The sequence below is a fragment of the Poecile atricapillus genome, chromosome 1 (assembly GCF_030490865.1).
Source record: "Poecile atricapillus isolate bPoeAtr1 chromosome 1, bPoeAtr1.hap1, whole genome shotgun sequence".
NCBI classification, from domain to species: Eukaryota; Metazoa; Chordata; class Aves; order Passeriformes; family Paridae; genus Poecile; species Poecile atricapillus.
The window spans coordinates 176,475,845-176,488,944 of NC_081249.1; the positions used below are offsets into that span (position 1 = coordinate 176,475,845).

At 50.8% G+C, this 13,100-nt stretch overlaps 1 protein-coding gene across 1 annotated transcript in view; it reads right to left on the reverse strand.

Moving 5' to 3' along the window:
* The window catches only part of DAAM1 (dishevelled associated activator of morphogenesis 1), a 90,266-nt gene that overhangs the window by 14,872 nt on the left and 62,294 nt on the right, over positions 1 to 13,100 (reverse strand). Inside the window, exons 7-17 of the mRNA XM_058853138.1 lie at positions 12,184 to 12,517; positions 11,632 to 11,742; positions 11,410 to 11,513; positions 10,914 to 10,980; positions 10,477 to 10,594; positions 10,214 to 10,352; positions 9,791 to 9,849; positions 9,273 to 9,460; positions 8,652 to 8,957; positions 8,445 to 8,552; positions 2,853 to 2,956 (exon numbers count right to left, since the gene is read on the reverse strand). Of these exons, the coding sequence (XP_058709121.1) occupies positions 2,853 to 2,956; positions 8,445 to 8,552; positions 8,652 to 8,957; positions 9,273 to 9,460; positions 9,791 to 9,849; positions 10,214 to 10,352; positions 10,477 to 10,594; positions 10,914 to 10,980; positions 11,410 to 11,513; positions 11,632 to 11,742; positions 12,184 to 12,517 (1,638 nt within the window). The remainder of the gene's footprint in view (positions 1 to 2,852; positions 2,957 to 8,444; positions 8,553 to 8,651; positions 8,958 to 9,272; positions 9,461 to 9,790; positions 9,850 to 10,213; positions 10,353 to 10,476; positions 10,595 to 10,913; positions 10,981 to 11,409; positions 11,514 to 11,631; positions 11,743 to 12,183; positions 12,518 to 13,100) is intronic.

Below are 13,100 nucleotides of genomic sequence, written 5' to 3' on the forward strand. Positions count from 1 at the left end.
CAGCTTCTCAGACAATTTGATGGGAAAGGGGCCAGTGAAAGCTAGAAGCTTATCTATAACCACAATAATTATCATTGTTGGCAGCAGCTGTCGAAGGCGAGCCGTCTGAGAGGAAGGGGGTCACAGGACTCGCTGTCACAGGGATTTAGAGGCAGCAGCCCGGCGATGCGAGGTGACAGCTCGCCAGCCCGGCCAGCGCGGCGCTGCTCGGCGCGGCTTTTGTCGGGCCCCGCGCAGGACGTAATAAGTGTGAAGGGGAAAAACAAATTCTGCCAGGAAAGGGACGCGCCCTCCCTGAAAAGCCACATTCATTTGAGTTAAAAAAAACAGCAGCCTCATGTCGCCTCGCTGGGAGAGAGGAATCAAACGAGGCATTCACCGCCAGCACAGCCGGAAAACGATGCAGCGAGGGGTGGATTTACATCTGGCAGAACTCAGGACTAAAAATACACACCCATACACAGGGAGCAAAGGCAAGGACATGGTGGGTTCACAGAGGGAGACACGGTAAGGCACTGACATCAGCAAAGCCTTCTCCAAAAAACAGAAGGAAAAAGCAAGCGTTAAAAATATTCTTGTGCTGCATTACAAGCTGGAGGAAAATCCAGTGATCTCACTGTGCAGTAATTTCTCCCAAAGCAAGGGAAACAGGCAAAAAAATAAATCTACAGAGAGAGATAAAATATCTCACTGGCCGTAATCTTTCCACGCTGTGAGCCAGACAATGCCTGGTGAGCTCACAAATGTCTGGGCTAAAACAGGGGCCAAGCCTGCAGGTCCTTTCTATGTGAAAGTCTGCTCAGCCCCGTGGTGGCCATGCAAGCGAGGTGGGACAGCAGCAGCCCAGCTGCCAGACCAGTCCCTTTGGAACATTGGGACCAGGAACCCACTGCTCTGCCCAGCTTTGGGATGGGGAGCTGGGGTGGGCAGAGGCAAAAGGGTTTGCCCAGTGATTCATGGGGTCTGCTGGAGATGCAGGAGCTGGACCTGAGAACACTAAAAGGATGCCTGGGCTTCACCCCTACACCACCTCTGTGAGACTTGGCATCAAATCACCCAAAGGGATTTTGGGGAGAGAAGCTCATTGTGGTCCTGGGAGTACCATGGGATGAACTCCAAAGCACTTCCAAAACAACATCTGGGGCAAGTCACTGCAACTTCAAAGCCACTCATCCCTGCATGAGCATGGGCCTGGGAAAAGCCATATAGAGGCCTGAGGACCACCTTGCAGGGCAAGTCTGATCCTGCTTTTCCCCTAGGAATTGGCCCACAGGGAAAGGCAGGCAGGCAGCAACCTCCATCCTGGCCTTTTTGTGGGATTAGTTACTGGCAATTCGTTTCCAGCCATTGCTTTCTTGGAAGAGAAAGGTTTGCTGGTGAGATGAAATTGAGACCTTCACTCAGTAAGAAGTGCAAGACGCCTTTGAAGTTGAGTGCTTGGGTCTCTCCCCTTCCCACTGAAGGAACTATTTGTGTGCTTAACTTCCAAATATACACTTAAACCTCTGGCTGAATCACACCTAAACCCACTCGACACTCAGCCTACGTACGCCGGCAGCAGCTCAGCCAGTGCCCCAAATCCCATCGTTTTACTTGCTAATAGCTGCCTGCCACAGACATACTCATTTGCCTGCTGCTTTAAACTCTGCTTTCATCATCATCCTTTTTTATTTGGACTGCTAGGAAGCATGAAAATCCCCAGAAGCAGCCCAGAGCAGAGCCAGCCAAAAACAGGGCAGTTTTACCCCCAAATGCTGCAGCACTCATCGCTCTCACTGCCCACAGGCTGCCAGCCACCTCTGGGAGAAGCACCAGGGGCTCAATTACCCACCCAGAGGTTTGTTTTTTTTTGCAGACATCAGCCTCTCCAAGCCTCCTAGAGAATGAAATCAGCTGGGCTGCCCCGACAAGGCACCATCTCCACTTGGAAGAACCCGACGGAACCCACAGTCTGGGAAAACACTGAATTCGGCTGCAAACCCAAGCCACCAGCAATGCTGCAACATCCTGGCCAGTCCTGGGTGGCACAGAACCTTCTGTGCCTCCAGACAGCAGATTGAATATTTTTAAATTTTACTGATGTTTTTTTTTGCTGGGTGAGTCAGAAACAAGTGGCATTTTCTGCTGCTCTCTGGGTGTTTTTTCCAAGTAGCTACACTTGGAAGTAGACAAGCTACCTCCTTTAAAAGGATGATGGCTCATTCTTTTAAACCACCACAACCTGGTTTCCCTTTTCTCAGGATTCAGTCTTATTGGTGGAATTTATCTTGCCAAAATAATTTTTATCATTTTGGCAGCCATTTGGAGATCAGATTAAATTGCTGGTAGCAGTGCTGAGCCTGCCTGGTGAGGGGTGTAAGGGAGGCTGTCAGAGCAGCAGGGCAGCTGTAAGAGAGTGACATCCCCTTCCCAAAATTCAGATGTAGGTAGCAAGGTCCTGCCTGAATTCCTGCTGCTCCCTGCACCCTGCTGATACCCAGCACTTCCCCAGCCCAGAGAGACCCTCTTCAACCACCAGCAAAGAGCAAACAAAACCCAGGCTGAGAAAGATAAGAGGTGAAATCAATCCCCTTCCACCTCCTGTGAAATCTCACTGGGTATCCCACCCCCTCAGGGGCTTGCCAGGGTCACCAAATTGCCACGTACCCAGTTAATGGCATTGCCCCCCTCCGGGTCACCCCACCATGAGGATGTAAGGCTATAGCTGGGTTCAGGTGACACTGACTCTCCTGCTGCACTGGCTCCTGTCATCAACCCCCTGCTCCAGGGATGAGGAACACACTCAGGGCAGCCCAGGGCAAGGTATTAAGCATCCCCCCAGTCCCCAGAGGGTAACAAGGCATTCACCATACCTGGAGAGGAGGATGTTGCAATTCTGAGCTCTCCGGCCGTCTATGACAGAAAGCTCCTTGACTTTGTGCCGGGAACTCAAAGTGTCATCGATGGCATCTTCCTTCTACGAGAAAATAGCAAGAAGAAAAGCCTGGAGAAGAGCCTTGGAGCAGCAAGGACATTTAGTACTCTCAGCACACAGCAGCGTGATACACAGCGGGCCCTCATAAATCAGGAGTGTCACCACAGGTTACGGGTAAAACCCCTCGCCTGTAACCAACACAGCAAGGCATTTCATAAACCAGAGCTGCCTTTGAAGCCACTGGTTAGAAATGTAAATATTTTCTCAGACAGGGAAGATGTAAAAATCTGCAAACACACGAGCGCTGCTGAATAAATGAAGGCGGGAAACATTTCACTTTCCTAGCATACATACTTGTGATACTTCATTAAACCCTCACATGGAGTATTTCATTACAGGCTGCTGCACACACTCAGCATCGCTCTTGTTCCTCACCCCTGCTCCAAACATCTGTGATCACCCTTCATGCATCAGTCCTCCTGAGCCAGCTAACCAACACAGGCTATCAGACTTGCAAAAGCAACCAGCAGCTTTTCCAGTGAAATCCTCCCAAAAGAAGGGATTTGAAAGCAGGAATTGGTGTGGCATGAGCATCTGTATCTCCTAAATTGCTTGAACAGGTTACCTTCAGATGAGTAACAATATTGTGGTTGTGGGCAGATCTACATAACAGCAGCTTTGCAGGGCTGCCCGAGGAGTTCATGTTGCCCCAGGTTTTAATTTACCATATTGCATATTTTAGTAAGGTTAATCAATTAAAAGCTGGCTATTTAATCCTTCTGGAAGGAACACAATCTGGAGCTGCAAGGTCATGAATGTCCACGTAAATGTCCACAAGTGCAGGAGACCTGGCACACGGCCACTGCAAAGGCCAAGAGCACTGAAATTACCATTTTTTTACTCGTTTTTTTGTTTCAATGAAGAAAACATGCAGATATGAAATGGGGGGGAGAGAGGCAGATGATGAAAAATGAGCCCCAAGTCATCCAGCACCAGCTGCCCCTCTCACATGCCTTGACTGCTCTGACCAAGCAGAGAGCTTCAGCCCGTGGGTTTATTTCTATATTCTGAAAACAAAAACTGCTCAGGGGTAGGAGCTTCTCTGTGTTCAGCTACATCTAAAAATCCAACTCCTGGACTCAGACATTGGCTTTGACCTCAGGCCAGACAGCAGAGAGGGTGGGTTCTGCCTTACCAGCCTCCCCAGCATCAACCTTCAAGCTGCTCCTTCTGGTAATCTTTGCACCTCTCTGATTCAAGCCCATTTGTCACACATTAACCCCCCTCAGAAGCAGCCACGTGTCCCTGTGTCCCTATCCCCAGCCCCACGTTCACCCTGCCCACATCACACTCCTGCAGGTGCTCACTTACCTGTCTGGAGCTACCATTCACAAAGAAGTCCTACAGCCATAGCAGAAGCATGGAAAAAGGCAGTAAAAACACATGCAGTTCAGTGATCTCGGCAAAACCAGAGGGAATTGAAGCACAGAGAAGGGAAACGTGCACTGTGGGGGGGTTTGGCAGCATGGGGAGGCACGTGGGGGTGCCAGTGCTGAAATGGGGGGGATGCAGGTGAAAATGTGGGTTACAGGATGTGCAGAAGGGGAGAACTGATGGAAAAGGAGGCTCCATGAACGGATCAGGCCAAGACACATCGTGCACAGAGGTGAGGAGGGGACACGAGATGAGGTGGGAGGATGCTGGCCAAGCCCTGCTACTGGCCCAAAGGCACAGCACTGCTCAGCCTGCCGTGCCAGGAGGAAAATTGCTGGTTCTTGCACATCTGAGGGACTGAAATGCCAACGCAACTGCCAGGAAAAACAGGGCTCTTAAGTGGAAATAACGAGAGGCACATCCTGGAGCAAATCTGGCCACAGCAAAACTTTACCATTTGCCACAGCAACACGCTTCCCCTCGAGTTCTCATCCTCCTCCTCCCTCTCCCTGCTTCTCCAGGGCTTGGCAGCCTGGCCAAGTGCCACCCCAATGCCCACCAGCACCATGCCCCTCCCAAATGCTGGCTGTCCTGCTGGGCTCCCCCACCAGACTGGAGGCAGGTGCAGTAAAGCCAGCACCACACACATGTGCACACACACACAGGAGTTTTCCTTCCTCGTTCCCCTGGCTGAGCTGTGCTGATCAAGAGTCTTGTGGCTAAAAGTTTCTTGTTCAGTTAAGGCTAAGGATCAATGTTTCTCTAATCAATCTCTTCCCAGCAGTCTCCTTTGTGGGACAGGCACAAAGCACATCCACAACCTGCAATGGGTATCTTTATCTTCATTTAACTGGTCCCTAATTAGGAGCTCTTCCTTCCATTTCAACCCTCAGATCTGTGCCAAGATGCTCAGACTTGCCCCAGGCTGCTGGAGAGTGAGAAGGACATGGTGGCTTTCTTTGCAGTCCCCTGCTCTAGGAGAGGGAGGGCTCCTCATACATTAAGGTAGAGAAAAGGTTTGCTACAAAAACCTTTCCTCTCTGCCTCAAACCAGCCTCATCCCTGCCCCTTTCCCTCTCAGGAACCATGATCCAGCCTGTGCTGCAGGATGGTGTAAAGAGGAACAGCTTTAATTGTGCTGTCACCATCCCCACAAACAATTCCCAGCTCTGTGTCCCTGGCCCCTGTGCAGGTCACTCTCCCTTGCACAGAGCAGCTGAAGGCTTTACCTCCTTCATCCTTTTTTGGGAGATGAATTCTTTCCCAGCTCACTGTTAAGCCCCTGGTTCAACAACACATATTTTTTCCACTTGGCCCTGACTTTTTTACATCACTCACCGCTGCAGGACCTGCCAGGACTGCCCTGACTGTGCCACTGCTACTTATCAACATCACTCCCAGCCTCTACCCCCATGAAGACTCTCAAGACATCCCTGACAGAGGCACAAATCCCTGTGTAATTTAAGCCCTGATGGTCCTGGACTTGCCCTTCTCTTACATGCACACCCTTAGACAGCTACTGCCAGTTCTCATGCAACAGCCAAAAACTCCTGCTGGCTTTTCAGTAAATGCTGGTATTCTGTGCAGCTGCAGGGCTGAGACCTTCTCTGGGGACAGGGACATCTGCAGAGCCTCAGCTGGGAGGATACAGGCTCTCCTAACAGTTTCATGCATTGTGAGGCAGGGATGCTCCCAGGCTGAGTCCCAGGAAGCCCAGAGGGTTCCTGTCCTCCCCACATGGAAAGGGCCTTTCCCAAAAGCTGCAGAGCTCACTTAATAGCCTGCATTTACATCCCAGCCTGTGATGTGGGAAAAACATTTAAAGAGATGCTTAGAATTAAATACATCGTTAAGCCTCGGGTCTGTGCAGCACTTAGGGATTCCCAGGACTCTGACAACAAAACCAGACAAATCCCAGCAAAGGCAGCTCCACAACAGCCACCCTGGGGGGGTCAGAGAGCTCTGTGCCCTGCACACACCTCTGCCTGCTGTCCCCACGTCCTGCTGGGGCACTGGCCACAGGGATGCACCACCCAACCATGCATTTTCAGATTTTTGTATGGGGGCATGGGCAGACAGGCAGCCCCTGATGCCCCATGTCCTGTGGATATTTTGAGTCAGGACAAGTGAGAGGCTTGATCACTGAGCAAGTGGCTCAAGACAGGGAACAGGGAGGAGAAAACCCTGCTCCTCCATTGCTTCTTCGTGACAGAAACCAAGTTTTGCTGGAGTTTGAAAATGCTGTGAGTTATTAAACCACATTTAGTTCATTGTGCCTCAGGGACAGGCTGTTCACTCCCCCAGCCCCCCACCATGTGCACAGTGCCCCGTAGTTTGCATGTGAATCACAGAATGGCTTGGGCTGAAGGGACTTCAAAGATCCTCTAGTGCAATCCCCTTGCCATGGGCAGGAATCATTCCACCCAACCAGGCTGCTCAGAGCCCCATCCAGCCTGGAACACTTCTCCTGATCTCATGGAGCACATCCAACCCCACACCCTGGTGCCTGCACTGCCACTGGCTGCAGAGCCACGCACCCTCTCTCCATCCTGGGAGCACCCTGGGCACTTCCAGCTAGACAACCACATCCCTCAGGCTCAGGGAGATGTGTCCCATGGCTCCACTCTCAAAATGAACCACCACGTGAACCACAAGGAACTTGTGCATCATGTCCCCAAGGGCAGCTCCAGCCCCAGCAGCATCTCACTGATTTTGCCTTGAGATTTGGTGAGATTTTGCCTTGTCTTTCCCATCTGCCTTTCAGATGCTCTCACAGCATCTTCTGCCAGTCCCACCTCAGCCACTGGCTCCTACTTTCAGCTCCCTTTTGGTCCTCATCCCATCTGGGGTAGAAGCCCATGTCACAGATCTCCTTGCACCATCTCCCTGTTCCTCCTGGCCCCAAACATAACCAGCCACTTCATCCAGCAGGACCTCAGCCAAGCCAAATTATTTTTAAATTCCTGCCTGGCAATAATCTGCATCACACCAGGTGATTCATGGGCTCAGGCAGGCAAGCCTGAGGGCAAACTGTCCTGCTGACACTCAGGTTTCTATTCTTGCTCCTCTTCCATTTCCATTCCTTGTCCTCAGACGTGCCCTCCAGCAGGCATGAGTCAGGCTCAAAAAATGCCGGGGGAAAGAGACATTGCTGTGGTCACCTATTCCCAAAACACTGGGGCAGGCAGCACGTACTTCTGGTGGCTTACTTAATATTTGCCCTGCTCTAATCCACCCTGATCTTTCCCTCAATTAGCCTCTGGAACAGATTAAACTCTCACACTGCCTTAATGAGCTTATGGGTCTGGTCCACTCCTTCCTGACACTGTCCCTCTGAGCCTGGCACGAAGGAGACAAGCTGTCCTCTCCTCCCAGGAACACAGCCAGGTGTTCAGCAGGTGAACATCCTTTTTCAGCCTCCCTTCTTGCTTTTTCTCCTGCCTTCTTGAAACACTCGTTGCTTTTGCCCATTTTCATCCTGCCTGGGGTAAAATATGTGTCTAATTTTCTTCGTGTGCTTTGATGCCTTCCAAACTGGGGCTATAGAGCTTGAGTGGATTAAAAAGTGGAGAGTTTTGCCTGCAATGACATTATTTTGGTTTGGGATATTTGCTCAAAGCTCACATTTTGCTCTTGGCTCACTACAAAAATAAAAGGAGAGACCCACCCATGGTAGATGTGGGCAAAACTTAGTCCTTCTTGGCCAGAGAAGGATAGAAATTTTCCACCCAATACAGACACATGGAGCAGTTGCTGCTAAGAGCAACCCAAAAATATTACCCAACTGTGGCCACATCTGGGGGTTATTTTCATGACATTCCCTGTCTTTTTTTTTTTGTGTGTGTGTGTTTTTTTAGTGATCCATCTTCAGGGTGCATGTGGTCAGGTGTGGCCAGGGGTGGAGCCATGAATGGCCACCTCAATGCAAAGGCTCTGGCACATGGAGGAGAGGATAAAGCAGATGCAGTCGATCTGGCAAACATGGCTTTGGTATGAAATAATGATGGGAGATGTGTTTTGGGACCACAAGTGAAATCACATGATCCTATAATGGTGGCACCTCAGCCAGGTGTGCCCACCCCAGGCCAGCTGTTACCTGCTGTCTTTGGTAGGCAGAGAATGTCCTTTCCAGGTCTTCAAGGTCCAGGATTTTGTACACTTTTGTGTCATCTATGTTGGTCCACACAGTGCCTGCCAGCTTGTTCTGCAAGACAGTGGGAGCATTGCAGGTTGGTCCTGCTCACTGCCCTTACATCACCACCAGCACCTCCAGTCTCACCACCCAAATTACTGCCCAGCTTACCTCTGGAAGCTTGGACCAGTTAAAAGACTTGAGGGCATTCGTTGGCTGAGGGATGCTCTTCTTCTTGAAGGCCATGCCCAGGGGTGCTCCAAGGGGAGGCATCATCCCACCCAGAGGTGGGGGGCCAGGGGGAGGTGGGGGACCACCTGGAGGAGGTGGTGGGGGAGGTGGTGGGGGACATACCCCTGGGAGTGGTGGGGGTGGCGGAGGGGGGAGAAGAGACCCGGGAGTTGGAGAAGGTGAAGGGCCACCAGGTGCTCCTGGTGGCATGGGAGGTCCTCCAGGACTGGCAGCACAGATCGCCCTCTGGGAGAGAAAGAGAAATGGGGACTGGTCATATGGAGTTAGGGGACACCACCTAAGAAATACCCCCATGCTGATTTTTAATTAATTTGGTGAATATTTAGGAAACAAAGGAAGCATTCAAAAACTTCAACACTCCTGACTGAGGCTCAATGAAGGTGAGAGGCAAAATCATCCCATCACAAGAGACCTTGGTGGCTCTTCCAATAAGCCTCTTTCTCAGTCCCTCCATGCAGCTCAGCCTCCTGAAATCACCCCACAGCATTTGCAGGGGGTTAGGGACTGGACCCACAACAGGGAGAGGGTTTGAGCTCTCACCCTGCTCATCTCGTGGAGCTGGGCTGTGAGATCTGCCACCTGCTGCTTGACCTGCTTGTGCTCGCTGGACTCCTTCTCCAGCTTCTCCTTCATCTTATTCAGCGTCTGCATCATCTCTTCCTTCTCCTGGGCCTTGGCATCACACTCCCTCTCCTTCTTCTCCAGCTTCTGCTGAAGCTCTGTGTGCTCTGGAACAGCCCCACAAGACCACTTTTAGGTGACAAACACTCTTTTTAGCCAACAGCAGCTCATGGGGGGCTAAACCCCACACTGCCCTGCAGAGAAGCTTCAGCTGACAAAAGGGAGCCTGTGCTGTGCCTTAGTGGCCCATTTGGAGCCTCTCCATGAAAAAATATTATTTGCTTTGCCCATTTCCCATGTCAGCCCCATGGTGTGATACTATCTCAGCCCTTCAAAAAAGCCTGCAGATACACATCTAAATAAACACATAAATACATGTGTATGTTAACTGTTTAGCCAAGGGTAGAGTTGACACTCTATATTTCTCCATCACTCACCTTTCCTCATTTTCTCTGCTTGCTCTTTCCACTGTTTCACTTCATTTTCATTGACTAACCTAAAAAGAAAAGAAATGCAGCACATGAGGCAATCCTGCTACAGAATAGGAGACTATCACCAGCAAGGAACACAACTGGGGACATGGAATTTCAGGCTCCCAAACTGGCACACCTAAAAGCTCTGCTGTGTCTCCCCTCAGCAGGGTTATGTAAAATTTATCAGGGAACAAGTGAAAACTCCTAAATCTCAAATACTGCTTGCAAGTGCTGTCTAATGAAAAGGATAGGCTTCATTGATAAGGTGGGGTGGGTGAGTCCTGGGAAGTCAACAGCTCCAGGGATGCTGGCTCACATCCAGCTGAGGAGCACGAGCATCACTGTGTGACAGCAACAGGTAAGGAACAGTGACATTCCAGCACTTACATTCGTACAACATTTTTAATGTTGAAGTTTTCCAGGGGAGTGGCGTCGGGGTCCTGCCCTTTGTCACTCTGGATGACAATCTGCTGCACGATCCTGTCGAGCAGCAGCCAGTACTGGACAGTGTTGCCGCTTCTTTTATCTGCAGGGAAGGAAGGAGAGAGGCTGACGTGAGCAAAGGAGAGGTCGTGACGCTGCTGGGCAGGAGAGCTGGGCTGCCAAGCCTCCAGCAAGCCATGGGTTTCCTGGCCTCTGCTGGGACTCACAAGGCATCTGGAGACAGTGGTGCAGGATGGACATAAAGTGCGGGTACGCCTCGCTGTGCGTCAGCCTCTTCCTCGTCAGCTCGAACATCTGAGTTGCGCTTTTGGTGTCGATGTGGACCTGTGGGCAGGAGCCAGGCAAGGTCAGGCCACTGCACCCACAACAGCATCATTCCCTGAGCCTCAGCTCCAGACCCCACGAGTCACCCCCACCCCAAAACTGACAGACAAACCTGCCTCGCTGCCCTGCGAGGGGCAAACAGAGGACAAAGGGGCTAAAGCAGGCTCTAGAACAGATGTTGCAAAAGAGCAGGGGAACAGGAAACATTTCCAACCTCCATGTTTTATCCAGAAGACCACTCTTTGTCCCAGAGCACTCATGTGTTTTTAAAACTGTGGCATTGAGTGCCAGAGCCTACATCAGCGGCATTCGTACTCACCAGCTCAAATCTTTTGGCAAACTCCAGTTCATCTTCGTTTCTAAGCATTTCAAAGAAATCTAAGTGCCTGAGGAAAGAAAGGGAGAAAAAAAAACAACAGAACAACCTGTTAGAAGCAGATATAAATGTGACAATTAATAAATTACAGGTAGTAGGTCCATCAGCGGACCAGACACTGTGAGGGCTTGAAACACCAACTAGACCTTCAGCCTCGACTGCCTAGGCACTACAGGAGGTCCAAGGAGCCTTTTGGGATGAGAAGGGTTGGATGAGGGCTGACAGCATCCCTTGAACCCCTGATGGCACATCCTCCCCAGCTCAACTCTACATCTGAAAGCACCAAAATCATGTTGGAATTTTTTTCTCCCTCTCTGGAGACAGCAAGGAATTTCTATAAGAGGTGTGACTTTAGAGCCATGTGATATCTACAAAGGCCAGCACCTAAAGCAAGGGCACCAGAAAAAAATCACAAGTGTGCTGGGGGCTCACTACTCACCGGTCAAGGGTTGAATTTTCATGTTGCCTTAGTTTATCAATGACTGGCTGGATGCCGAGCATGAGGAATTCATATCTCAGATGGAGTCTGAAATCCAGGCTTTCCTGCAAGGGACAGTTGTGGGCTCAGCACAGCAAGGTGCACATCCTCAGGAAGTTCACTGAAATAAAAGCACCCCAAACACACCCCAAGGCCTCCCTGTCCCAGAGCCCTGGTGCTCACCACGCCCGCCCCCTGGCTCAGGACGGCGTTGATGAAGGACATGATGGCTGTCTTGAGGCTCACTTCATCTCGGTACCGGCCCGTGCTCTTGTCCAAGTCGTTGATCAGCGTCTGCCAAACACACAGTGTCAGCTAAATGCCCCATGACAGCCTCAGTGCTGCCCAAGCAGCCAGGGAGCACAGGCAGGAACAACTCCTCGTGATGCTCCCTCCCATAGCTGGTGATGCACCCTCAGCTGCTGGCCACCCCAGCCCCCATTGGGGCCAACACCAGCCCATGCAGACATGCTGCAGCCTTGCAGAGCTGTGATCCCAGTGACCCTGCACAAGCAAGCCTTTTTTTTTTGGTGGGTGTTGCCTTAAATAACTGTTTCCTCCCTCTTCGCTCAGCTGCAGATCTCATCAGACATGGCTCTGGGCTAATTCTGGATTTTTCAACTTGCAAACAGCCATAACAAAACATTTGCAAGCAGCCACTAAAGACATTCAGGAGGAGAAAGGGACCTGAATGCTGAATTTCAAGGGCTGGGGGCTGAGTGGAGACCCACCTACCTGAAAACGAGTCCTTTCGCTGGCGTATTTCTGGTAGTGCAGCATCGCCTCCAGTACCTTTTTGTGGCCCCCGGGAACCAGGCACACGGCGCCCATGATTTCCAGAACTGCCACTTTTGTCTTAATATTCTCTGTGCTCAGACTCTGAGCGATTACATTAATGCTCTCCAGGTGGGCCAGGACGTGGGCCCGGCCCAGGGAGTTGTTCATTAGTGCTTTTATACATCCAATGAGCGAGGTATGTATTCGAGACTCTGCTGTCTCATAGTCCATGCTTTTCAGAAAGTTGAGGATACACGTTAAGCCATCCAGGTCGATGAATCGGGTCACAAACCTGCCAGAAAAAGGGATTTTCACTTTAAAACAAAATGTTAAAAGTCCGTCTTTACCCTCAAACAGAGCTAACTTGTCTGTTGATGTAAACCTAGAACCTTCCTGTATACCTTTTCAGGCATAGCAGAAATCCTGAAGGACTCCTGTGGCTCACACACCAGGATGGGGTTATAAAAGTCAATTTAATTGGTGCCTGGTTGCCTATGCTATCACCTGCACAAGGTTCTTCAGAGCGAGGATATTTCAAAGAGGACCAGATAAACCAGCCATCAACACAAGGCCCAGAATGGAGGCTAGAAGTTTGCAGTCACACTGCAAAAAATACCGACCTGAGTTTTGAGACCTGTCTTGAACTGGAAGAAGATCCCAAGCCCTGAAGTCACCTCCCCATCAGCAGCAGACACCTCAAGGTGAGCCTTTCTGCCTTCTCCTGCCCCACCATCCACACCTTTCTCCTCCCTCAGGCACAGCTCCCCAGTTTTAAGGGATTTCTGATTTTTATGATGACTTACAATGCCACTGAACAGAAAGCAGACAGCAAACACAGGGCAGTGCCCCAGGCAGATTCACTAGAGCAGGCAGAC